This window comes from Canis aureus, chromosome X (genome assembly GCF_053574225.1).
Source record: "Canis aureus isolate CA01 chromosome X, VMU_Caureus_v.1.0, whole genome shotgun sequence".
In the NCBI taxonomy this organism is placed as follows: domain Eukaryota; kingdom Metazoa; phylum Chordata; class Mammalia; order Carnivora; family Canidae; genus Canis; species Canis aureus.
In genome coordinates this window covers 35,603,692-35,631,385 of record NC_135649.1, presented here as the reverse complement: position 1 = coordinate 35,631,385, position 27,694 = coordinate 35,603,692, and the positions used below count along the sequence as shown (strand labels likewise).

Here is a 27,694-nt window from a genome sequence, read left to right as displayed (position 1 = left end):
GACACTATTGACAAGCTGATAGGGATTTTTTTTTAAAGATTTTATTTATTTATTCATGAGAGAGACAGAGAGGCAGAGATACAGGCAGAGAGGAGCAGGATCCACGCAAGGAGCCCGACGTGGGACTTGATCCTGGGACTCCTGGATCATGCCCTGAGCTGAAATTGGTGCTAAACCGCTGAGCCACCCGGGCTGCCCAGATAGGGATTTTTTTAAGTGGTCCTGAAATGTTGAAAGTCAAATCTGCATTTTCAAATATATCTCCTGGACACTCTTCAAGTTGGAGTTAGAAACTAGCCTTGATGAAGGAGCCAAATTGAGTCATGGGTGAAGAGTGGCTGACAGGTTTCATGGGGCCCATCCTTCTTAAATTACTTTGACTAAAGGCTTCTAATTTTTATGTATGAAGGACATCTTTATACTCCGTAGTCAATAATTATAGGGCAAGTGGAAAAACTTTTCACAGACCCCATTTAAAAAGGTCTTACTAGGACTTATGTCTATTTTTATAAAGCCTCTCACTACTTCGACATTCACTTATTCCACCATTTTCTTTCACCAAGGATTTGCAGTTACTGTATTAATATTTTTTTTACAGGGTAATTTCACATATGCCATCCTTAATCTGCATGAGGACCCTGGGGAAGGAGGTATTTATTGCTATTTTCAAATGGGGAGACTGGGAGCCAGACAAACTCGCTCTTAGACACCCTGCTAGGAAAGAGCAGAACTGTGCTCCCACTTGGTGTTTACTGATTCCACATTCCAAGTCGTTCTATCTTTCTGTTATAACACTCTACGACCCCGGGTGGGAACGACTATCACGGTGTTTAGGGCAATAATGAGGTTAAATCCCCGGTTTTGCTTCATAAGCCCCAGCCTAGGATGTTTTAGTCACTTTGAGAGAAAAAGACCCTAAAGTGCAGTGAAAAGGAATAGAGTTTCTGTAATTTGAATGTGTAAGATTTTCATTTTTAAAATCTTAATTGTAGGGGCACCTGGGTGGTTGAGCATCTGCCTTTGGCTCAGGTCATGATCCTGGGGCCCTGGGATTGAGTCCTGCATCGGGCTCCCTGCGTGAAGCCTGCTTCTCTCCCTCTGCCTGTGTCTCTGCCTCTCTCTGTGTGTCTCATGAATAAATAAATATCTAAAATCTTCATTTTAAAAACCTACCCGACAAGCTTTCCTGAATTATTTAAATGTGCTGTTTTTCTCCCAAGATAGGACTTAATGGCTTCATTTCCTTAAAGATAACATCAAATACCTATAAGTAGTCTTGAGGAAAAAAACTTCTTTTTAATCCATCATGGGAAAAGGCCTGCATTACATAAATTACTTTAAAAACTGACTTTGGGATACCTGGATGGCTCAGTCGGTTAAGCTTAAGCATCTGACTTCTGCTCTGGTCATGATCCCAGGGTCATGGAGCCCCAGCATCAGTCTCTCTGCTCAGGGGGGAGCCTGCTTCTTTCCTCTCCCACTGAGCCTCTGCTCTGCTCTGCTCTCCCGCTTTCTCTCTCTCTCAAATAAATTAAAAATTTTTTTGTTGGGCAGCCCAGGTGGCCCAGCAGTTTGGCGCCCCCTTCAGCCCAGGGCGTGATCCTGGAGTCCTGGGATCGAGTTCCACATCAAGCTCCCTGCATGGAGCCTGCTTCTCCTTCTGCCTGTGTCTCTGCCTCTCTCTCTCTCTCTCTCTCTCTGTCTCTCATGAATAAATAAATAAAATCTTTAAAAAATAAAAAAATTTTATTGTGACTTTTATCACTAAAGCATCTATTGTGAGCCTTTTATTTTTTTATTTTTATTTATTTTTTTTTGTGAGCCTTTTAAATTTGACTTTGGGGGCACCTGGGTGGCACAGTCCATTAAGTGTCTACCTTCCGCTTAGGACATGATCCCAGCGTCCTGGGAAGAAGCCCTGCATCAGACTCCCTGCTCAGCAAGGAGCTTGCTTCTCCTTCTCTCGCTCCCCCTGCTTGTGCTCTCTCTCTCTGTCAAATAAATAAAATCTTTTTAAAAATTGATTTTGTATTTCCTGGTTTTAGCTCTGGTGCTTCAGGGTAGCATTTATTTCATATAATTATAAATAAATGAAATTGGGTTTATTTAAGTGAGAGAGTCCTAAATTCAACTATTCTGTTATCCTGGACCAACTTGCCTGGAAATGTTTTGGGGATAAATGCATATTCCAGTTCTTTTTATTCATGTTCCAATGTGCCTCCTGAAGTCTCCTGTGAATCATAGGTGTTTTGGGGGAAGAAAACAATTTTTATTCTGCCCTTCTAGGTTCTTTGGCTGATCTAATGATATTGACATAAGACAGATTAACAAGAGAAAAACAACAGTTTAATGACCTGCATACCTCCTGTATCCAAGGGAGAGACCCAGGAAAACTGAGTAACTCCCTAAAATGGCTGAAGTCACCATCTTAAATACCACTTTCAGCTAAAGACAAAAGAAAATGCTGGGGGTGGAGAGTCAGTTACGGGAGGTGACCAGGAAAAGCATGGTAAACAACAGTAAGCTTGTTATGCAGATTTAAGACTACGCCTTCCCCCACTAGTAAGAGTTTCTAGAGATTTAGATATTCTCTTCCTGTAGAACAGGGAGACGCTCTGACAAATGGAGATTTCCTGTATGAATATAAATATTTCATACAAAAGGTTAACTTCTTTTCAGAGCTTCACTGCTGTTTGCTATTTCTTAAAACTAACCAGGTTAAAATAATCAATATGTCAAGGAGACATATTTCGGGATGGTATATTTTGCTCCCCTTCAGTGTAAAAGTAGTCACTTTAGGCTTTCGTTAAGACGGGAGGATGCCTGGGTGGCTCAGTCTCTTAAGCATCTGACTTCAGGTCATGACTCTAGGGTTGTGGGATCGAGTCCCCCCCCCCCCCCCCCCCCCCCCCCCCGCATTCATTGCAGCACACCGCCCCTCCATTGCATTGCATTGGGCTCCCCACTCAGTGGGGAGTCTGCTTATCCATTTCCCTCTGCCCTCCTCATGTGCACATAAATGTGCACTTCCTCTCAAATCTAAAAAAAGACAATTAGAAATAAGAAATGAGAAAACTTGAAAGTATATTTTATTAATGCTGTGTTATATTTAAATTTACACTTTTGAAGTATAGTTGACATACAATGATTATTTTCAGCTATACAGCATAGTGAGTCAACAACGCTATACATTGCTCAGTACTCACCACCATAAGTGTAGTTACCATCTGCATTAATTTTTTTAAATGTTGCCTTGAAATCATTTCCGTGAGATCTAACTATTTCCTAATTTTGTAGGAAGGACAAAAGTACTTATGTCCTGGTCCATCTGAAAAGAAATTAATAATCTGAAAGTCTCCAGAGCCTTTTCCCTTCTATACCCTTATTGCAGCCACTAATTCCCTTTGTGTCAAATTATAATTATTTATGTGTTACCTTCCCCAGATTGTAAATTCCTTGAGGGCAGGAACTAGGCATACAACAGATGCCTAAAATATTGGTAAAATGGTGTGAGGATGGAGGCCTTGTGTCTGTGTTGGGGATGAATATGAAGAAGAGGGAAAGAGATTTCTGCCCTGGTCAGCCTTGCTGCCTGCAACGGGAAGAAGGGTTTAGTCAGGGTTGAAGAGTCAGACAGGAGGGGTAGCTGTGTCTACAACCATCTCTGTCTAATGTGCTTTTTCATAAAGAAGGGATATGGTAGTATGAGAATAAAATCATTTGTCTTTTTTTTTAACTCACATAGTTTAGATCATTACTGATGTACAAACTGCCCAAACTGTAAAGGACCTTTAGAGACAACGGAGAGGCCACATATTTTAGATTTTCTGAGATGGTCTCACTTTCAAACTTTGTGGGCCATTGTTCTACATGGTATATAGTTCATGGAGATGGTTAATAATTTTGTATTGAAAACATGACTACTTAAAACTTGCATAAAGAAAATTGGAGTAAATCCTATATAGTATTTTTGTAATCAGAGTATTAACACCATAATAGTAAAATAAAGGATACAAGTACTACCATTAGATTACAGTTTAACATATGAAAAAATAGCTTTTTACTCTTATTTTTTAAAATGCCTACTTCATATCTAACTGAAGATCTTTACTTTCTAGAGCCTCAGACTACTCTGGAAGGTGATTTACCTAATTTATCTACTGAGAAGTTTGTCCCTCTTCAGTGACATTTTAACATCATAGGTAAGAAAAGTTCATGCAGAAGTAAGTTTTGTTTTCTGTTTTTTAAAAGTATGGTTATGGGGGGCACCTGGGTGGCTCGATTGTCAGGCATCTGCCTTATGCTCAGGTCATGATCTCAGGGTTCTGGCATCAAGTGGCATCCAGCTCCCTGCTCCGAGGGGAGTCTGCTTCTCCCTCTCTTTCTTCCTCTCCCCACCCCCTCATGCTCACTTGCGCTCTCTCTCTCTCTCAAATAAATAAAATCTTTTTAAAAAATAAAATAAATAAAAAGTCTGTTTTTAGGGCACCTGGCTAGCTCTGCCAGTGGAGCATATGACTCTTGATCTCAGGGTCATGAGTTCGAGCCCCATATTGAGGGTAGAGTTTGCTTAATAAAAAAAAAATAATAAAATGGTTTAAAATAAATAAGTAAATAAAAGTCTGTTTCTATTTTTTTAAGATTTTATTCATTTATTCATGAGAAACAGAGAGAGAGAATGAGAGAGGCAGAGACACAGGCAGAGGGAGAAGCAGGCTCCATGCAGGGAGCCCGATGTGGGGACTCAATCCCAGATCCTGGGATCACGCCTTGAGCCAAAGGTAGAGGCTCAACCGCTGAGCTACCCAGGCGTCCCAATGAGTTGGGGAGTAGTTTAATTGTTAACAAAAATGGGGTGGCTGGGTGGCTCAATTGGTTAAGTGGCTGCCTTCTGCTCAGGTCATGATCTCAGGGTCCTGGGATACAGCCCCACATCGGGCTCCTTTCTTAACAGGGAGCCTGCCTCTGCTTCAGGGACCCTGGGATCACAACCCGAGCCAAAGGATGCTCAACCACTGAGCCACCCAGGTGCCCCTAACATATACTTTTTTGAAAGGGTAACATCTTTAGGGCCATGAAACTATTTTGTTTGATACTGTAATGGGGGATACATGTCATTATGTATTTGTCCAAGCCCAGAGAAGGTATAGAGCAAGAATGAACTCTAAGGTTCTAAGATAAACCATGGACTTTGGTGAGTATGATGAGTCAGTGTAGGCTCATTGATTGTAGGGAAAGAGCCATCTGGGGGGTGGATGTTGATAACAGGATTGACTGTGCAGGCGAAGGCAGGGGGTGGATGAGGACTGAAATCTGTACATCTGGCTGTTTTGCTGTGAACCTAAAAGTGTCTTATAAAAGTAAAGTCCTTAAAAAAGACTGAGGAAAAAAAAGAAACAACAACAACAACAACAAAAAAAAACCAAACCCAGAGCAACACATAATCATTTTCATGCCTTTCTGTCTTAGTATAAGTGCTGCCAAAGTGAGCACTTCATGCCTTTCTGTCTAAAAGTTGTTGGTAAGTTTGTATTTGGGGATTACCCATTGTGAAACAGACCTCCTTTCTCTATTTACAGGGCTTAGTAAAGTTTGTCTATAAAGGGCCAGATCATAAATGTTGTGGGCCAAGAGGCAAAATCAAGAATATTACATTCTTGGGATGCCTGAGTAGCCCAGCCGTTGAGCGTCTGCCTTTGGTTAAGTGTCTGCCTTCAGCCCAGGCGTGAACCTGGAGTCCTGGGCTCCCTGCAGGGAGCCTGCTTCTCCCTCTGCCTGTGTCTCTGCCTCTCTCTGTGTGTCTCTCATGAATAAATAAATAAAATCTTTTTTTTTTTTTTTTTTTTAATTACATTCTTGGGCAGCCCCAGTGGCGCAGTGGTTTAGCGCCGCTTGCAGCCCAGGCCGTGATCCTGGAGACCCTGGATCGAGTCCCACGTCTGACTCTGTGCATGGAATCTGCTTCTCCCTCTGCCTGTGTCTGCCTCCCTCTCTCTCTCTCTCTCTCTCTGTCTCTATGAATAAATAAATAAAATCTTTAAAAAAAATTACATACTTAATATCAAGGATATAATAACAATATTTCCATGAATTTTTGCTAACAACATTCAAAATATAACAATAGAGTACATTTTTTTGGAACACAGATCTACTGGTGAGAAAAATGGAATTCTTTCTTGGGAGGGGGACAGCCTTTCCCTTAATTGGGGTTCAGAGTTAACATGCCATGTCAAAATCGGCTGCAGGGATGCCTGAGTGGCTCAGTGGTTGAGTATATGCCTTCAGTTCGGGTTGTAATCCCAGGGTCCTGGGATTGAGTCCTTCATGAGGCTCCATGCAGGGAGCCTGCTTCTCTGTGTCTCTCATGAATAAATAAGTAAATTCTTTTTTTTTTTAATTTTTTTATTTATTTATGATAGGCACACAGTGAGAGAGAGAGAGAGGCAGAGACACAGGCAGAGGGAGAAGCAGGCTCCATGCACCGGGAGCCCGACGTGGGATTCAATCCCGGGTCTCCAGGATCACGCCCTGGGCCAAAGGCAGGCGCTAAACCGCTGCGCCACCCAGGGATCCCAATAAGTAAATTCTTAAAAAAAAATCTACAGAATCAGCTGCAAGTGTTTATTTTTAAACACCATACTTAGCTGGGGGGCCATACAGAAATAAGCAGTGGTCCAGATTTGTCCCACAGGCCATAATTTGCCAACCTCAGCTCTGTCAGATAAATAGATAAAATAGGGCCAAATCGGAAAGGGTGTAAACCCAAATAAAAGAAGTTATATGAACAAGAATGGGTTTATTAGCACACATTTGTGTGTATTTCTTTATCAAAGTGAAATTCAATTTGCTTTAGTTGACTCCTTTAATAGGAGTGATTGATGGGTGTTAGTATACTATTTGAAAATCAGTGTTTTCAAGAACCGAGAATGGCCTTCCCTGGGGGGTCCAGAGGTGCAGCTTTACAGCTTGTCCTTATTTACACAATTTTGTTCAAAATACTCTGTTTGATTATGTAGGCATGCCATTTAAGGAGGCTTTGAAAGGTACAAAAGAATTGTCTCATTTTTTAATTAAAAAGATAACTGTATCAGCATTAAGTAATTAAAAGCATTCTTCATTTGAATATGTTAAAAAAAAAAGAAAATCAGTGTTTTCACATTGAATGATTTTTTTTATTTATTCATGAGAGACACAGAGAGAGAGAGAGAGAGAGAGGCAGAGACACAGGCAGAGGGAGAAGCAGGCTCCACGCAGGGAGCCCGACGCGGGACTCGATCCCAGGTCTCCAGGATCACGCCCTGGGCTGCAAGCGGCGCCAAACCGCTGTGCCACCAGGGCTGCCCACATTGAATGATTTTTTAAGTGACTTAATGGGAAAAAATGGTTGCAATGTGAGGTGATGGATGTGCTAACTAACCTTATTGTAGTAATCATTTCATAATGTATTAGTATATCAAATCATCATGGTATACACCTTAAACTCACACAATATTACATGTCAATTATATCTCAATAAAGCAGGAAAAAATGGAAGTAGCCAGGAAGAAAGAGAGAGAGATAAGGGCTTAATAAATCAATTACATATTCCCTGAATTTTTGGCCACATAATTTTTTTTTCCTGAATAACTTTTAGTAAATAATGACTTCTCATGTGGTTTTTCTTTACTGTGGCTTTACCTATAAATATGGGTATGTATTAGGATAGTTTTAGCAGTTTGCAGTTTAAGTTGTCTCTAAGATGAAAATTTCATGGGAATGCTTATATTCATCATAACAATCTTTCAGTCTTAAACTTTTTTTGTTTCTCTTTAGATCTTTAAATGGAGGAGATGGCTACTACTCAGATTTCCAAAGATGAGCTTGATGAACTCAAAGAGGCCTTTGCAAAAGTTGGTAAGTATTTTTTATAGCTTTAGTTGTAGCAAAGCCATCTTTATTTGGCCCTAGTGAAGGTTAATTCTCTAAAAAATTATATGAATGGTTGATCGTGAATCTTAGTATCATATTTTTGTGAGGTGAGGATTTGGAGCTTTCACCATATTCTCAGAGGGATGTATGACCCCCGAAAACATTAGATGATGTTTTACCTTTGCCTCATTTGCTTGGCTTTAGTGCCTTTTTTCATGGCTCTTCTGTGCCTTTGGATAATGCAGCCCATTGTGCCTTCTCACGTTACATTTAGTATCAGTAGAAGGTGGGAAGACCTAGCATGCCATTTGGTTTTTCCTTAAGCCTCATAGAACATGTCTTAGAATTTAGCAGGTATGGAAGCAGTTTATAGTATTTACAGTCCAAATTTTAGTGCTCAGGTCAAATCAGTAGAAGATAGTGGGAAAACAGGGTAAGAACTGATTATTGATGTATGCACTCACACGAGTCAACTTGGGCTTAGAGAGGTAAACTACTACTATTGGGTATTTCCTTGATGAAGGGGTATAAAGTCAGATCATAATGATTTGTCATTTAAATCAGGCTTGATTCTTTGACCTGTGTTGCAAATCTCATTAATGAAAAGTAAGGAAGTATACGTCTCTATCTATTCCCATACATTCATGACCAGAATTTTCTGTGAAGGCATTTAGTAAGCATGCCTTGGGAAGGATAATGACCGCCTCCCCACCAAAGTGACTATTCATAATCTCATCAGAATTCTAAGTAGAAAAAATGGTTAGGCCTGAATTTAACACATTTTCTGTGTGTATGAAAAACAAAAAAAGCAGTCTGTTGGCTGGCCATAGATACTACTTGCTGTAAGAAGAGTACTACCCAGTCTGATACGAGATTGATTACAAGAAAACAGCAGATGAATTCCTAGCTGCAAGGCTTTTAAAATCTCATTACTCTGTAGAAATAGCCTTATAATTGTTTTAGGGTTGCATATCCTTTGAACCTTCTTTTTTCCTTCTACTCCTCTTTCAGTGTTAGGGACAGCCTAATTTATCTCTTTATGACTAGAAGTTTGGAGTAAGGACCAGGACTTATTATTACCATTATTGAATCTCCAAGGCCTTGCTTCCTAAAAAAAATGAAATAAAATAAAAAAATAAAAAAAAGTCTATTGTTGAATACAGACCTTGTTCTCATGTGAAGCATCTTGGCCATAATTGTGTGCAATACCTTTTTTAAAATTTAAAACAGGGGATCCCTGGGTAGCGCAGTGGTTTAGCGCCTGCCTTTGGCCCAGGGCGCGATCCTGGAGACCTGGGATCGAATCCCACGTCGGGCTCCCGGTGCTTGGAGCCTGCTTCTCCCTCTGCCTATGTCTCTGCTGCCTCTCTCTCTCTCTCTCTCTCTCTCTGTGTGTGACTATCATAAATAAATAAAAATTTAAAAAAAATTTAAAATTTAAAGCTATTCATGTATGATTGACTTGATGGAACTGGAATACTGTTATCAGTAAAGGAGTTTCATTACTCCTTCAAAGCTTTAATGAAATGAAGAGGGTTGACCAGTTGTCTCCATGGAGGAACCAGGGTTAAATTGCAGGAAGTGAGGGATCAGTTAGAGCTTAGACTGCAAGAGAGGGTCATCATAGAACTACTGTCTTATTTTAAATCCTACATCTGGGCAACCTGGGTGGCTCAGCGGTCTAGCGCCACCTTCAGCCCGGGGTGTGATACTGGAGACCCAGGATCGAGCCCCAAATCGGATTCCTTGCGGGGAGCCTACTTCTCCCTTTGCCTATGTTTCTGCCTCTCTCTCTGTGTGTCTTCCATGAACAAATAAATAAAATCTTTAAAAAATAAAAATAAAATAAATCCTACATCTTGGAGGGGTTAGGGTAGACAAAGAGATTCCCAAAGGCACAAGATTGGACCATACATCTTACTGATGTCCCTAACAGGCACATGTTCATTCCTGAGAGATGCAGACTCTTATTGTTGTATATGCCGTAAATCAAAATCCTGGATTCCATTATTCTACCTGCTCTGCATATTATTCTTTTGTATCCCCTGCTCAGCATCTAGCTCAGTGTTGCACGCATACTAGGTTCTCAATCAGTATTTAATTGACTGAATCCCAAGGAATTACACGTACTATTTACATGTTCTGAGACTTTGTCATTATCAACTGTAAACTAAAAGGGCCTCTGTTATGAAGATTTTCATCATGGTGGAATTTATTGCTAGAGGTTTTGGCCATGACATTGTAGCACATAAAAAAATTTTTTTTCGGCATAATAAAGGCTTGTGTGTAGTCTGCCTTTTAGAAAAGTGTTTAAAGACCCGGCTGAATCTTTTTATTTTCCTTTAAAATTTTTGTAGTTTGTAGTTCTTTCTTATGGAGCCCTCAGGCAACTGTCAAAGGTGTTATGGAAATCTTTTTTTCCTTTTTTTTTTTTTTCATTCAGGGAAACCTGATTTGAAAAACAAGCTCTAGAACTTATTTTCCTGTCAAGGACAATTCTTTCTTATTGGTGGGGGGAGGACAGGGAGGACCACTTTGTCTCTGTTTAGTTGTGACAAAATATGGAAATCATTATGTGATTTTTCCCATCTATTAACAATAATAGCCTTGATTATCTCTTTAGAAATTCAGCAAAATCATAGTGTGTGAGGAAAATCTCTGTAATTACCACTAACTATAGGTTTTGTCCAATCAATTAATAGTGCTTTGAAATTCTCTTTACTAGCAGTAAATCCAGTATTAAGATTTAAAGTTCTTCTTTCGCTCACTTTCTGCACCTGCTTAGTGTTAAGCTCCAAGCAGTATATTTTCATTTAATTATTTTAATTTTCTCAACATTTGTTTCCAGTGTTTCCCACTGGGATAGTAGAAGCCTTGGCTCTGTCCCCCGCCCCCCCCCCATAATGTTTCCGTTTTAGCTTAAATGCGTAAGTTCTTTCTACAGAAGAATAAATAAAACTTTCAGAACACTTAAGAAGTAAATATTTTTCCAACTAGAAAATGTCTTTTACCTTCTGAGAATTTAATCTTGTTATAGAAGCTAGAAGTCATTTGGATGATTACTTGTCATAAAGATAAATTCATGTAATGTAAATCTTTTCAGATTGACCTTACTCCTGCAAACACTGACATCTTTTTCCTCTCCTAAGCAATTGCTACTGAGCTTTAAAAAAACAAAGACACAAATTCAGCACTTTTGAAATAAAAGAATAACGGGGTTTTGTAAATGGCTAGGAATACCACGGGTATATTCCTTTGTGGCTGCCCACCAAACGAAGTCAAAAAATTCTGGTTATGGTGATTTTCTCCTCTCAGGAAGTTGAGTTGTTTCAAATTACTTGATATTCTTTAGTACATAAAAACCACATCAGGATGATGCCACAAGAAGCACAGTGGTTTAATTTACTTTTAGTATTCAATAAAACTACACCAGTGCATATTTGTTTAATTATGACTTGAAAAATAAGACCTATAGGCCAACCAAAAAGATAACTAACCAGTGCTATTTCACTGAGCCATCTACTTAATCATCAGTGGAATACTATAGATGAAGTCTTGGGATGGCAGGGAAACCATGTTTTGATGGTGTGGAAGATAGGAGAACTAATATGTGGATGGGTAGGCTTCAGAGCAAGAGCACACGTGTTTGTGTGTGTGTGTGTGTGTGTGTGTGTGTGTGTGTGAACGTGCTCATGTCAGTTTGTGTGGACGCGTGTGTGTATTTTTTAAGTCGGAGAGTGGCAGCAGGTGGGAACTGATGGCCAAACTGCTGGAAATTTTGAGTTGGGAAAGGATAGATAGACAACATGTATGATCGCCTGCGTTCAGCCTTCCAATCTTGCCCAGCCTTCAGCTCCACTTGACCTCCACCTTTGAGGATCCACCATTAGTGGAAGTAGTGACCTCTCTTCTACCCTTAACTGGGACTCATTATACTTCTCTTTATTTGCTGGAATGAGCTACCTCAAAAGGTATAAGCTGTGAAAGGCAAAACTCATGCTTAGTTAAGCATCTGGAGATAGTTTAGCAGCTGCCTTTTCTAAAGTTTTAATGCCTAATGAAAGCTCGACTTTGCTGCTTAGATCTTAGGATGGAATATAACCTAAATTCTTCTGCACAAGTCTTTTGGCTGAGTCTCCTAAGTCATTATGTAAGGGCATTCAGGATCGCGTATGTGCATACCACACGTGTGTAGATCCATTACTATTAGACACCTAAATTCTTTTTGCCCTTTCTTTTTTAGTGCGAAAATTTTGTGGAATATATTGGTTGAACTAAATGGAACTTTTTAGATCCCAGCTTTTCGAAAGGATGTGCATCTGTACTTGATTGGATTTCTTCTTTAGGTTCTAATGAGCACTGTCCGTGATGGGTTAGTAAAGAGGTTGCATGTGTGTTACAGATGAGGGCACACATATGCAACCTCTTCTAGATTTAGACAGATTCAAAGATGGTTAAAGCAACACAGACATACCCACAACCTGGGAGTCAAAGGAAATCCCGGTTTTTCTTACAGTCAGGTTGGTAAGATGAAGCAGCACCCCAAAAGATGCATTTGAAGTAATGGATTGCGCCACATACCACCTGGACATGGGCAGTGTAAAACAGCAGCTAAAATCAAAACCACTTGAATTCTGGCTCAGCTTTCCCCAGACGACTACTTAAAATAGCTTAAATAACAGGATGCAAGGGGAGGGAAAACATTTCCTTTTAAGGATATGCATTCTTGGTGTGATTCAAACTTCTGCAGGAACATGGCTGTATAATAAGTTTATTTACTTTGAGGTTACTTGGGGGAGGGTGTTGAGAGTTAACTGGCATTTAAAATAATACTTGGTACAAGAGCATGATGGGGTTTCTTTTAAGACAGAATGCAGATGTGAAGCTACATGTGTCATCAGAGAGACACACACACAGAGACAGAGCGACAGACAGAGAGAATCTGTTGTTACAAATGGTCGGTTCCTTTCTGATGAATCCAGCAGCCAATACGAAAGACAGGCTTCTCTGGTGCAACACTGGGAGCCTGTTAGTGATTTTTTTTTTTTTTAAGTGTAGTGATTTCTCTTTAAAAATAAGAACACTTGGTCAATTGACTGAAATTTTGGCTGTTTACTTTCTGCGGGAACTTTGTTCAGTGGAGAGGTGTGCAGTTTCTTTTTTCCTGCCGTTCATTAATGTCGACTCCTACCCACTATATTTTCTGAACCCAAAGGTTGAGACCTGCTTGCCCAGAAAGATTAAGGACGCTCTAGATAATACAGGCTGTGATAGTATCTACCTTATCAGGCAGTTGAAAACAGGATGCTGAAACAGAGGCGTCTTCGAAATGGCAAAACCCGTTCGACCCCATGCCAATGTGTAGTTAAAGAAGACGTGGCAAACGAGCCAGAAGGAGGTTCCAGATTATTGGCAGCTTTTATGAGAAAATACAGGGCTGCCACTATGCCGAAGGTTGTGATGTTAGTTTCCAGTTGTTAAAACTGTTTTCAATCTAGGTCTATGTTTTTTGGGTCAGTTTGTTATTAGATTCTCATGTTTGTGTCAAAACTCAGAATAGAAAAAGATCACCACCAAACAGTTTTGGGCTCCTGGTTAATAATGTCGCCAGTAGGGGCGCCTGGGTGGCTCAGTGGTTGAGCGTCTGCCTTCGGCTCAGGTTGTGATCCTGGGGTCATGGGATCAAGTCCTGCATCGGGCTCCTCACAGGGAGCCTGCTTCTTTCTCCCTCTGCCTGTCTCTCTCTCTCTCTCTCATGAATAAATAAATGAAATCTTTAAAAAACAATAATGTCACCAATAAGATGGAAGCTTTCTAAAATGCCATTGTGCTATCTCATTTTCTGGCTTTCCAAAGCACAGCATAATAGATCTCTGATAATAGTTTAAGGATGTGTGTGTGCGTGTGTGCGCGCGCGCACATGCACACGCGTGTGTGTTTTGGCGGGGGATAGGAAATAAAATTAGCATAAAACTCTTTAAAAATAATTGCACCCTATTTTGTCTTTCAAGTACTTTTCCAGCTGGGAGATTTTGTAAAATTAATTGCAAGCTGCCTTTTTAGGCTCCCTCTGCCTTTTTATTGAAATTGAAATTGTTGTCTTCAAAAAGATATGATTTAGGAGTTCTAAGAAAGGCTTGCTATAATTTACTAGTACTTAACACTAAAATGTCTTTGATGACAGGAGGTAGTACGAGCTAGATCTGCCGATAAAATATGGGAGAATTGCAGAGTAGGTAAAACTTCTAAAATATGTAAAACTAGATGTATATAATCGATGATTCTTTTCCCATCTTGGGAAGGATAGAGGATAGCTAGATATTCCAAGTGTCTCCTATTTTCACAAAGATTTTAAAGCCACAGTTTCGGGCAGCCCCGGTGGCTCAGTGGTTTGGTGCCACCTTCAGTCCAAGGCCTGATTCTGGAGACCTTGGATCGAGTCCCACGTCGGACTCCCTGCATGGAGCCTGCTTCTCCCTCTGCCTGTGTCTCTGCTTCCCTTTCTCTGTGTCTCTCATGAATAAATAAATAAAATCTTTATAAAAAAAAAATAAAGCCACAGTTTCAAGGAAGAACCTATTTTCACAAGGATTTTAAAGCCACAGTTTCAAGTAAGAACCAGAGAGAGTCGCTCTGATTAATTTCTCTCTCTTTGGTATCTAACTCTGCCTGCCACAGAGTAGGTACCCTGCTTGGTCTGGAGGCTCACTTATGCCAAACAAGTGCACACGGTATTTCTTAATACAGTCAGAGCAGGTCTCTACATTTAGGACAGGAGAAGTCCTGACCTGACAACCAGCATGGGTTGTCTACTTGGGTACTCCTTAGTGGGTGTGTTCACTTAGAAAACCAAATTACAGATCTGAAGGCTGCCGGGTGGGGACAGGATTAGAACAAAGGGAATGAGATTGAATGTTATTTAAGGGATATTTCTGTCATTATGGTTTCCTGGTGAATTGCCATTCGGTCTCTTAGTGCTATTTCTGTGTTTTTTTTTTTTCTTATTGTTTGTTTAATTCTGTTTCTAAAATGCTCATTAGATTAGAGCATTCTTTTCCTGGTTAATAGTTGAGAAGCAGAATTTTTTTCCCAAAAATTTTTTTCCCATTGCTTGTTATATGCAAGGTACTGTGCAGTGGATTGAGGTAGAGATAAAAAGATTTAGAAGCGTCTCTGTTAAGAAATTTGCAACCTAATAAAGTAGATGGCTGTGTTATGACAAAGTCTTACTCCAGCAAGCCCCTTTAAAATGTTCCTGTCACTAACAGCATCTGTTTATTACTACTCTTACTTCAGAATGGAGTTTCCACATGTGGTTATTTTATATTACTTACATTTTAGGGTGGGTACTTCCTGACATCTTTTAGTCACATCAGTGAACTGTCTTCTAATTAATGGCCAACAGAGGTTATTTCAGAGAGGGCTCACGCAAATGCTGATTCTCACCCTCCCCCCCACCCCCCCTTGAACACCTCCGTTCTACCCTCAGGCTAAGAAACTGCCAAATGGACTAGACTCTGGGAAGTCTAGTCTGGAGGGGAACCTTGGTCAGTTTCATGCAGTTTTGAATTCACAGTTCTCCGATATTTATTTTAAAACATCTCTGCCTTCTGCTTCTGTTATATCACTGAAAATATAAAAGGAACAATTAACCACCTGTTATATGCTCAGTCAAAACTGGAGCCAATCAGGGATGCCTGGGTGGCTCAGTGGTTGAGCATCTGCCTTCGGCTCAGGTTGTGATCTCAGGTCGTGATCTCGGTGTCTTGAGATCAAGCCCTGCATCGGGCTCCTCGCAGGGAGCCTGCTTCTCTGTCTGTGTCTCTGCCTCTCTCTGTCTCTCAGGAATAAATAAGATCTTAAAAAAAAAAAAAAACAAAACTGGAGCCAATCACAGATTAAATTATCCTCAGATAAGTCATTTCAGGTGTAAAATAGAATACATTGTGAAATTTTTTTAAAGATCAATTTATTTAAGTTAGAGTGCATGAGCGGGAGAGGAAGAGGGAGAGAATCCTCAAGTAGACTCCCCACTGAGCACAGAGCCTGACAGGGCTCAATCTCAGGACCCTGAGATCATGACCCAAGCCAAAGTCAAAATATCTTAAAAATATCTTTTGATCGGAAATTGCCAAATGGACAAAGTTTTGACAGTGGCAAGGAATAAGCTAGCTTTCCCTAAAAGTTAGAAACACGAAGGACTGTTCTATTGAGATGATGTGATATAATAGTGATCAGAATGTTAGTACTGTATATCTGTTTTTTTTTTAATATCTATTATGATTTTACCTCATATTTTTGGAAAGAATGTGTGTATATGTGTGGTTTGTGAAGTCTTGGCTACTCAAATTTAGAATCAGAGTGTGTTAGAGTCAAAAAAGGGAACTTGGAGGCCATTTGATCCAAAGGACTCCTTTTACAGATGGGAAAATGAAGGCCTAGAGAGGTGACTTATGCAAATCCTATGTCCCATTACTCACACTTGAATCCCTTCAACTATGCTGTGTATCTTTCACTATGTCACATTTACACCCTAGTACCGAGGTCTATTTTAACTTTTTAATTTATATTATTTTATTGGGGGGGAGGTGGGGGAGGAAGAGAATCTTAAACAGGCTTAAACACACCCAGCATGGAGCCCATCACGGGCTCAAGATCCCAAGATCATGACCTGAGCCAAAACCAAGAGTCAGTCAGTCACTCAATCAACTGAGCCACCCAGGCACCCCTCTAATTTTAACTTTTTAAAGAAAATGGAAGTGGGATGCCTGAGTGGCTCAGCGGTTGAGCCTTTGGCTCAGGGTGTGATCCCGGAGTCCCAGGATCGAGTCCCACATCAGGCTCCCTGCATGGAGCCTGCTTCTCCCTCTGCCTGTGTCTCTGCCTCTCTCTCTCACTCTCTCTCTCTCTCATGAATAAATAAATTAAATCTTTTTAAAAAAATAAAATGGGAGAAACAAATTGGTTTATGCATGGGGAAAAATAGTGTATTTAAACTCAAGAATTTCATTCATCAAAAGTTGCTAAAATCCTGCCATAGTATCATGTGGATTACTTTGTTCTTTATAGCAACTGCAGATGTTGTTGCTAGATTGATTTCTACATAAACACTTAGTAAAGTGTTTGATATATGGCCTTTTATTAATTCAAACAAAGAAAGTAAAGATGTGCCCTAGGGAGATTAAGTGCTCTTTGTCGAAGGAAATATTCGTGATTTTCAGAAGTTTGAGGTAGTTTGAGGATGATGTTTTAGAAGTACAGATACTCTGATAGATTTAAACGTACCGGTTAGGTTTCAGAGTATTTGTTTGACTCTAGAAGTGTACTTCATTAAAATTAAACCTGGAATTTCATCAGCCGTCAAAGTATTGGGGAAATGGTTTCACATAGGATATTTAATATTAGAATAGTGGACAGGGCCGTCCGGGTGGCTCAGCGGTTTAGCGCCACTTTCAGCCCAGGGCGTGATCCCGGGGTTCGGGGATCAAGTCCCATTTTGGGCTCCCTGAATGGAGCCTGCTTCTCCCTCTGCCTGTGTCTCTGCCTCTCTCTCTTTCTGTGTGTCTCTCATGAATGAATGAATTAATGAATTAATGAATTAATTAATTAATTCTAAAAAAAAAATGGTTGACAAAAATTGACTACTATGAATGACACTTAGATCACACTGAGAATAAGGTCCAAAGTACTTTCCATGGCCTGTCTGCGTGTACATGATCAGCTCCCTGACCTCATCCCTCACCTTCTCCATTGTTCACGCCACTCAATTCATACTGGATTTTTGCTCTTCTCAAAACATACCAGACACTCTTCCATATCACAGACTTTGCATTTGCTCTTTCCTCTACTTGAAATCTCTTCTCCCAGATATCTACTACATGATTTGCTCCCTCACCTCCAATAAGTCTTCATTCAAATACAACTTCGTCAAAGCAACCATCCTTGACCACACTGACATTTTGAGCTTCATAATTCTGTATTGTGGAAGGAGGTCATATGTGTTATAGGGTATTTGGCAGCTCTGCACACGGGATGCCAGGAGCATCCTCCCTCACACCAGCCCTCACCCTAGCCTGCAGTTGTGGCAACCAAAAATGTCTCCAGACATTTCTGAACGTTCCCTAGGGGAGGGGGGCAAAACATCCCCCAGTATGATTCCTTTCCCTGCCTTTCAACACATCACTTATGTTATATTGCATTATATATATATTTTATAGTCCTGTCTCACCGTATATGGGTTTTTTTTGTGTTTTTTTTTTTTAAGATTTTTATTTATTTATTCATGAGAGACACAGAGAGAGGCAGAGATGTAGACAGAGAGAGAAGCAGGCTCCATGCAGGGAGCCCGATGCAGGACTCGATCCGGGGACTCCAGGATCATGCCCTGGGCTGAACGCAGGCGCTAAACCGCTGAGCCACCCAGGCGTCCCTGTCTCACTGTATATGTTATTTGCTTAGTAGTTGTTATTAGAATGTGAACTCTGGGACACCAGGACTTTTCTTTTGTTGGTGGCAGCATCCCCAATTCCCAGAACAGTACCCAGTATGGTTTTAAAGGAACATATCAAATAGATTAATTTCACAGTACATTTTCTTGAGTAGTGCTGTGGTCCTCTCGAGTCATTTCTCTATTGAGATTGCATCCTTTTGGGGATCCCTGAGTAGCTCAGCGGTTTAGCGCCTGCCGTCAGCCCAGGGCCTAATCCTGGAGACCCGGGATCTAGTCCCACATTGGGCTCCCTGGATGGAGCCTGCTTCTCCCTCTGCCTGTGTCTCTGCTTCTCTCTCTCTGTGTCTCTCATGAATTTAAAAAAAAAAAAAAAAAAACTTAAAAAAAAAAGAGATTGCATCCTTTTATCATAAGAATTCAATTTATGTGGGAAATTCAGTGGGGGCCTAAGGAGTAAAAAGCATTGTTGAACAGTAGGTATTTGAAATTGCTGGTGAAAGTCCAGTTTTCTTTATTTAAAAAAATATGCCCAAGTGACTACATCCCTCAGGACATTAACCCTCTTTTCCAGTAAATTAACTTTTGGTTACCGATTGTTTTTTTCCTGTCTTTAACAGTTTCAGACTAAGCATCATCAACACTTAAGATATATGCTCCATTAGAACTGTCCTAGCACAAAAATAAAAAGGTTATTTATAGAGTCATAGTAAACATTTATATTACTCAGGGCTGCATTTACTTTTATGAACTCTGTATTTGTCTTAGATTAATGTTTATTTACATTAGCTCTTTAAAAAATGGCACTGAAGATGGTAGCTTAATCTCAGGTGTGCTTTGTAATATAATCAGCATCAATTCATAAAATATTCTACTAGACTAATGGAAGGATGAGGGACATAAAACTCCTAAATAGATACGGTAGAAATTGTTTTATACCATGGCAGTGTTTTATTGGTATATAGTCTATTAAACATTTTTTAAAAGACCTGTCAGCTTTGTGATTTAAAAATAATTTATTAGACAACTCTGTTAGTATTAGGAATGCTATTTTAAGGGAAGCTACTTATACACTGTTTAAAATACAGGAAACGTGATGTAAAAGCATGCTCTTTAAGTTAAAATTTGTGTTTCCCTTTTAAACAACCTTAGGAGAAAAAAAAACAACAACCTTAGATCCCAGATAGTAAGAAGAACAAATGGTGGGGCGCCAAGGTGGCTCAGTGGTTGAGCATCTGCCTCGGCTCAGGTCATGACCCCAGGGTCCTGGGATTGAATCCCACGTCGGGCTCCCCACAGAGAGCCTGCTTCCCCCTCTGCCGCTCCCTCTGCTTCTCTCCACGTCTTTCATGAATAAACTAAAATCTTAATTTAAAAAAAAGAAGAAGAGCAAATGCTGTATTCAGGCAGGCTTTAGGAATGGAGTCTCAAATGAAGAAAAATGCTCCCATTATAAAAATACTCTAAGGGGGGGATCCCTGGTGGCTCAGTGGTTTAGCGCCTGCCTTTGGCCCAGGGCGCGATCCTGGAGACCCGGGATCGAATCCCACGTCAGGCTCCCGGTGCATGGAGCCTGCTTCTCCCTCTGCCTGTGTCTCTGCCTCTCTCTCTCTGTGTGACTATCATAAATTTAAAAAAAAAAAAATTAAAAAAAAATACTCTAAGAGGTTAACTGATTTCACCTAAACTTTTTCCTTTTTTGCCTGTTCTCCTTTTGTACAAAGATCTCAACAGCAATGGATTCATCTGTGACTATGAACTTCATGAGCTTTTCAAGGAAGCCAATATGCCATTACCAGGATATAAAGTGAGAGAAATCATTCAAAAACTCATGCTGGATGGTGACAGGAATAAAGATGGGAAGATAAGTTTCGATGAATTTGTCTATGTAAGTATTGAAACTCCACCGTTATTAGGAGTCAGGGTGGTTCCTTTGTCTAGTAGGATCTTACAGTAACAAGTCCTATTAAGTTCCTAAATGTATCATATTAATACTGTTACAACTAATAAAATTTCTCTCATCCCACCGAATGCAGTTAGTTCTTTTAGCCATTAGAGTATCTTGGCAAACGGACTGAGGAAGAGAACACTGCCCCAATCAAAACTAGAATACACTAGAACCCACTACCTGTGTTGAAAGGTGAACCATTTCCCCCGGGGCTTCATTCAGGGGCATTTTTTTCAAGGTGCTAAGTGCCATGCTTGAGGTGCTCTTTCCCTGTCCCTTGGTGATTAGGGTGCTCCCAGATTTTAGTGCTGCACCCTTACTCACGGCTTTGGAAGCTTCCCCAGTTGAACTTTCTGATTAAAAAGATGTTATGACTCTCGCGGTCGTATTATTTAACTCGACCATTTCCCCTAGAATGATAATTTTGATAATTAAAAGGTAGAAACACATCTTTGTAGTCCATTTGAAGAGGCATTTAAAATTTTCATCTTCCTCCCTAGTATCATCAAACACTCCTCGAGGCCCAGGGCTGACTTCATTCTACCACTTTCAGGCACCGGGTTCATAGCACACTCGGTGCCTGCAGAGCAGAGGCCTAGCACTCCTTACCAAAACCTGATTCTTTCCCCTCTACTAAGCTGGGGTGACCTGCCCCATTTCAGCCCATAGTCACTGATGGAGTATTTGAGATGTATGTTAAGGAGTAGCCATTGCCTCTTCCCTCAGTTGACAACACCCTTACGATTGTAGTGGTTTTATCTATTAATTGAAGACTGAGTTTGACTAGATCTGATTAAGCATTCCTTTTACTGTATTACAAACAGGTAATTAGTAGCTTGTCTTTATCACAAACTTCCTAGCACTCTTACCCTCCTTTTCCATGGTAACTGAAGCTCTCACTATAGCCAGGGAAATTCTGGAATGTTCTCTCCCATTACAGTTTTAACTCCTTTAGAACACTGTTAAGAATTGCAGAAACAAATGGACTAAATAATGATGTCTAGTGAGCTGAGAGCATTTGGTGGCGTTGGCGGGAGAGGGAACAGGAGCGGGGAGGGCTACTGTTTTAAAAATGTAGACATGTGTCATAATTGTAATGGTGTCATTCCTGCTGGCTTCTTTTGAAATACTGATTTCCTCCCCACTGTTTTTGTCTTCAGTTATTGGCAAAGCCTTTTGTTTTGAATTCTGTGTTCAATAGTAAGTTGCAATTGACTTGCAATATGAGCACTTGCATGTCCTCTGATGTATGATGTGTTCCCCTTGTAAGTGCATGTTGAATTGTGAATATAAAGCAGCTTAGAGAGGAAGTTTAACTATGATTGGTTATTTTTGATATAATTTACTGCCCAGAATTTTAATCTGCTAGAAAGAATGGGCCTAAATCATTATGATTTTGCAGTGTTGCCAGTATTATTAAGGACAAAATTATGAGAGTGTCTTTGAGAAAAATGATCTTGGGAAATATTTCATTTTGTAGATCTTGAAATGTCGCAGAATCTTCAGAGTCCTTTGAGGCTTTTAAGTGAGAAGGTTTGATTACTTTAGTATATTCTTAAAAAGTAAATGACATGCCTCATCATTTTGGCATCACTAGGAATCTTTAAAAAATATTAAGGAAGATGTTTTAGGTTAAAATGTACATTTTAAGATTGAAAGGAATCGATATGTTTGTACTCTTTCATTTTTCCAATTGAAAATAAAATCCTGGATTCCTAAAAAAAGGAAGTAGTCTCCCTGACATTACACAGGGGACTAGTGCCTTTTTCCAGTTAGCTCCCTTCTATTCAAGAAATGTTATATATGAAGGACAGGAATGCCTGTGTGGCCCAGTGGTTGAGCATCTGCCTTCAGCCTCAGTCGTGATCCTGGGGACCCGGGATGGAATACCACATGGGGTCCCCGCAGGGAGCCTGCTTCACCCTCTGCCTGTGTCTCTGCCTCTCTCTGTGTCTCTCATGAATAAATAAATAAAATTTAAGGTAAAAAAAAAAAAAAGGAGATATGAAGGACAGTAAAATAACCTGTCTGAGGTTCCAGAATGATACCACCATGACCAAATAGAAAGATGGGTGTCTGACCAAATGTCTGTCCACTTCTGTCTGCTTTGTCACCAGTGAGACATCTTAAAAATAGTCAAAATATGAGTAGGTCTGAGTTATCTGTGAGAAAGGAAGGGAGTTAGTCCTACCAGGTATTTTTTTTTTTATTGGTGTTCAATTTACTAACATACAGAATAACCCCCAGTGCCCGTCACCCATTCACTCCCACCCCCCGCCCTCCTCCCCTTCCACCACCCCTAGTTCGTTTCCCAGAGTTAGCAGTCTTTACGTTCTGTCTCCCTTTCTGATATTTCCCACACATTTCTTCTCCCTTCCCTTATATTCCCTTTCACTATTATTTATATTCCCCAAATGAATGAGAACATATAATGTTTGTCCTTCTCCGACTGACTTACTTCACTCAGCATAATACCCTCCAGTTCCATCCACGTTGAAGCAAATGGTGGGTATTTGTCATTTCTAATAGCTGAGTAATATTCCATTGTATACACAGACCACATCTTCTTTATCCATTCATCTTTCGTTGGACACCGAGGCTCCTTCCACAGTTTGGCTATCGTGGCCATTGCTGCTAGAAACATAGGGGTGCAGGTGTCCCTGCGTTTCATTGCATTTGTATCTTTGGGGTAAATCCCCAACAGTGCAATTGCTGGGTCGTAGGGCAGGTCTATTTTTAACTGTTTGAGGAACCTCCACACAGTTTTCCAGAGTGGCTGCACCAGTTCACATTCCCACCAACAGTGTATGAGGGTTCCCTTTTCTCCGCATCCTCTCCAACATTTGTTGTTTCCTGCCTTGTTAATTTTCCCCATTCTCACTGGTGTGAGGTGGTATCTCATTGTGGTTTTGATTTGTAAGTCCTACCAGGTATTAACAGGAAGTAGAAATAAACCTGCTCTTGCATCTTGGGTTTTTTGTTGTTTTTTTTTTTATTTATTTAAATTGCTTCATAAGAGGTGTTAATTGCAAAGCAGCCTACAGACAAAATCAGTTTATGTTAATTATTGAGAAAAATATGTATAGGGCAGAAAGGAGTCCCTAAATTAAATGTAAACTTCAAACGTTAAAGTTAAATGTAATACCCTGATTTTGTTTCTTCTAAGTATTTCAAAATGAAATGACTGGACTTTTTTTCCTACAATGTAATAGTGGGGTGTTTTCCTGCATCTTTAAAAAGACTGGTATGGCACTTTCGTTCAGCAGAGATATCTGCATTAAAGTCTTAACTTTCACAGTGAGAAATTTGCTCTTGCACGATGGTTCTAAGTTGTTGACCTGTTTGAGGACTTTTGCTAGTAGCACCGATGTCATCAGATTAAATAACTTCACATAAGTAAAGTGCTTAGAACAGTGCCAGGCATATAGCAAATGCTATGTGGATGTTGTTGGGGGTAGTAATTTCTGTTTGTTTGTTTGTTTGTTTGTTTAAGTAGTGTTCTTTTCCTATTATTAATAAGCTCAGGCCTACAACAGATTAAAAAAAAAAGGAAAAATTCGAAAAGTACTACTTTGGAAACACTTTGGAAAGCAAGCCTCAAACCCTGGAAGCCAGTCAATATTTTGCAATTCTTTCTGAAATCTTTCCTTCCTCTTAAGTCATTATGCCTCCAGATTGCTTTCATCTGGCCACTAGTCCTGTACTGAGCTGGAAAGTTGATGAAGCTTTAAAAAAGAAAAAGAAACATGTATATGTATATGTGTATATATTCCATAAGAGACCAGAAAAGATGTCGATAGAGAGCCAGAGTGAGCAGTGTATGCCAGGAATTTGTTCGCGCATGACAAAGCCAGCCCTTCCTCATCGAGGGAAAACAGCATGAAACAGTGAGCTCATTAGTATCACAACGGGCAGCTCTGAAAAGATTCATTGAGAAGACTTCAGCACGGCGGTTGGCCTTGTGTTATCTCTGATTTCAGAGATGCTTGTTAAGCCAGGGCTTCTACTCAAATAGCTTTATCATCCACTGTTGCAATTTCTGCTCCAAAGTAGAAAATAAAATGCAAATTTTCCTTCAGTGAATCTATTGAAGATACATAAATCTTCAGTTATTTCTTTTTTTTTTTTTTAATCTAAAGAACAGAGGAAAATACCATGAACCTGAAAACTTGAGCTGGAATAATTTATTTAAAAATATTTAGAGGGGAGCCTGGGTGGCTCAGTTGGTTAAGCTGACTGCCTTCTGCTCAGGTCGTGATCCCTGCATCCTGGGATCCAGCCCGCACAGGCCCCCTGCTCAGTGGGGAGTCTGCTTCTGACCTTCCCCCAGCTCTTTCTCTCTCACTCACTCTCTCTCTCAAATAAATAAATAAAATCTTTTTAAAAATAATAAAAATATTTAGAAAATGAAGATCGGGGATCCCTAAGTGGCTCAGCGGTTTGGCACCTGCCTTCGGCCTAGGGCATGATCCTGGAGACCTGGGATCGAGTCCCACGTCCAGCTCCTTGCATGGAGCCTGCTTCTCCCTCTGCCTGTGTCCCTGTCTCTCTCTCTCTCTCTCTCTGGATCTCATGAATAAATGAATAAAATCTTTAAAAAGAGAAAATGAAGATCATATAACCTTTGTAACACAATTAAAAATAAACTAATTTAATTGCAACTCTGCTTTCGTTCCCAGGAATGAGCTTAACTAGAACGACAGAAGTCACTGTATTAGGATATTATACAGCAGACATTACTTTTTTAAATTTTTACTTATTATTTGTATTATTCCTCTTTTCCATGCTGTATATAAATTTGCATTTATTTTTCACCTGCAGTTGTGATTGTAGAAACCAACCTAATTTTGTATTTTTTATTTTTTTAAAGATTTTATTTATTCATTCATGAGAGAGACAGAGAAAGAGGCAGAGACACGGGCAGAGGGAGAAGCAGGCTCCATGCAGGGAGCCCGACGTGGGACCCAATCCCGGGTCCCCAGGATCAGGCCCTGGGCCGAAGGCGGCGCTAAACCGCTGAGCCACCTGGGCTGACCCCAACCTAATTTTTAGAAGGAAAAGATCATGAGGCAAAAAAGTCCTAATAAAAAAAAAAAAATGACTTTTCATAGGTCATTTCTGAAGCAGTAACATTTTGGATGCCTTTTTTTTTTAATGTATACCATGCCAGTGATTTATGTATTCCAGTCATGAGGGAAAACACACATTTCAGATTTTAATTTACTAGACAATGTCTTACTAAATGGAGTTCCAAATGAGGTAGAATAGTGAATATTGCATTTTTACTGAGCAGAGATATAGTTATCGAAGGGAGAGCTATGGTGACAAAAATCCATCCCAGTGAAGACTGCTATATTTGCTGGTTGCCATTTTGTTGTATGATCTTGGCTCAGAAGTTAAAGTAAATTAAATGAAATCAGAATTGGACTTTAAAAATCAGTGTATGTAAAAATAATGTCGATAATTCAGAAATTACCCAGAGTACATGAGTAGTCAGCTCTACACCATTTGATACTTGACTGGAGTCAGTATAATGGCCATAAAGGAGAAAAAGTCCTTTCGTTGGTCATGTGCAATATTTAGAGTAGTCTGTGTGTATGCAAATATATACGTATACAGACATAGACACATGCACACCCATTCTAAAATTCTACCTCTGAAATTACAGTGAGAGCAGAGAAAAATCACAGCTGTAGAAATTGAGTAAGCTTGATTTTGTGGAACTTAACTGCTATTTTCCGAAATAAAATTGGATCTCTAAGTCCTAGGAAAGTCAAAATTTTAGAAAGGTAAGAGGAAACCATGACTTCAGGAGAGGCTACCAGCAACACCTACAGTTACAAAGTGGATTAATGACAAAAAGGTTCTCTTCTGTGAAATCTAAATATCAAAAGGCCATCTCTGCTTTTGGCCTGATCTGGTCTTAATGCAGAATCCAGGGCTGGGTTAATGGCACATGGGGCTGAATTTCAAGCTTCTCTGTGCCGGGTCTCTGGTCTCGCATATACAACCTGAACTGCTAGGTATTGTGACCCTGGTCTATGAACTTCAAACATAGGCTGCACCTCCTGAGATGTCTGTGTGTGTGTACCTGTCAATAATGCCAAAAGCCTTTGACTCCTTTCTGTTTGTTAGCAACTCTTCCATTAGGGTCATACGTTTCCTTCTGTAAGCCCACTTATGTGTTTTAAGCACCTTTTTAAAAAAGATTTTATTTATTTGAGAGAGAGCAAGCACTTATTTGTGCACGTGTGAGTTGGGGGGCTATGGGCAGAGGGAGAGGGAGACAGAATCCCAAGCAGACTCTGTGCTGAGCACAGAGCCCAGCGTGCGGCTCAATCTCAATACCCTGAGGTCATGACCTGAGCCTAAATCAAGAATCAGGCACTTAACCGACTGAGCCACCCAGGTGTAACTTTTAGAGAAATTTTTTTATGAAGATGCTACATCTTGCTTTTATTTTACTGGAGGTAGCTACTTTAGATCAGAAACAAGTTTGGGCTTAGATCATTTCCAGTATTTAAAAATATATAGGGGGGATCCCTGTGTGGCTCAGCGGTTTAGCACCTGCCTTTGGCCCAGGGCCTGATCCTGGAGATCTGAGATCGAGTCCCACGTCGGGCTCCCTGCATGGAGCCTGCTTCTCCCTCTGCCTGTGTCTGCCTGCCCACCCCCTCTGTCTCTCATGAATAAATTTTTAAAATCTTTAATAAATAAAAATATATAGATAGTCCTGGGGCACCTGGGTAGCTCAGTCAGTTAGGCGTCGGACTCTGGATTTCAGCTCAGCTCATGATCTCAGGGTCCTGGGATCCAGCCCCACCTTGGGCTCTGTGCTCAGTGGGCAGTCTACTTGAGGATTCTCTCTCTCTCTCTCTCTCTCTCTCTCTCTCTCTCTCTCTCTCCCCCTCCCTCTACCCCTCCCAACCTGTGCATTCTCTCTCTCTAAAAAATCTTTAAAAAATACAGAGAGATAGCTAGTACTTTAGAATGTCCATTCATTCAACCAGGCAGTTAGGGTAGGATATTAAATTTGCTTTGTTACCACCTGCTCTTGAACAATTAGAATGTACATGTTAATTTTGTTAGCCATGTTCTTCAGTGTGAAGAGAAGCTGGATTTCATAAACAAACAAGTCAATCACTGAAAAATCTCTTCTTTGTGTTTATTCTCCATAGTTTTCTTTCTTTGCCAACTTAATCCATTTTTCACCTTATTATTCTGTAAATTTTGATTAAACAAACTCTTAACCATTGTACTCCTTCAAAAAGGTTTTTTTTTGATTGAGTCATAAATTTTCATCTTTCTTTGTGCTAAGAATTGTGGTTAAAGAAGGAGGATCCTTTAGCCTTTTCTCTCCAGGGAACAAAGCCTTACTTGTTGGCAAAAAA

At 40.1% G+C, this 27,694-nt stretch overlaps 1 protein-coding gene across 6 annotated transcripts in view; it reads left to right on the top strand.

Annotated features, from left to right (window-relative positions):
• PLS3 (plastin 3) overlaps positions 1 to 27,694 on the top strand; it is a 90,033-nt gene that overhangs the window by 41,281 nt on the left and 21,058 nt on the right. For 4 of the 6 annotated variants that reach the window (XM_077889305.1, XM_077889300.1, XM_077889301.1 and 1 more), the window contains 3 exons: positions 4,119 to 4,202; positions 7,813 to 7,893; positions 20,080 to 20,243. In XM_077889305.1, the coding sequence (XP_077745431.1) occupies positions 7,821 to 7,893; positions 20,080 to 20,243 (237 nt within the window). In that variant the 5' untranslated portion in view covers positions 4,119 to 4,202; positions 7,813 to 7,820. Of the gene's footprint in view, positions 1 to 4,118; positions 4,224 to 7,812; positions 7,894 to 20,079; positions 20,244 to 27,694 lie in introns of all 6 variants that reach the window. The other 2 variants (XM_077889303.1, XM_077889304.1) reach the window with 2 other exon arrangements.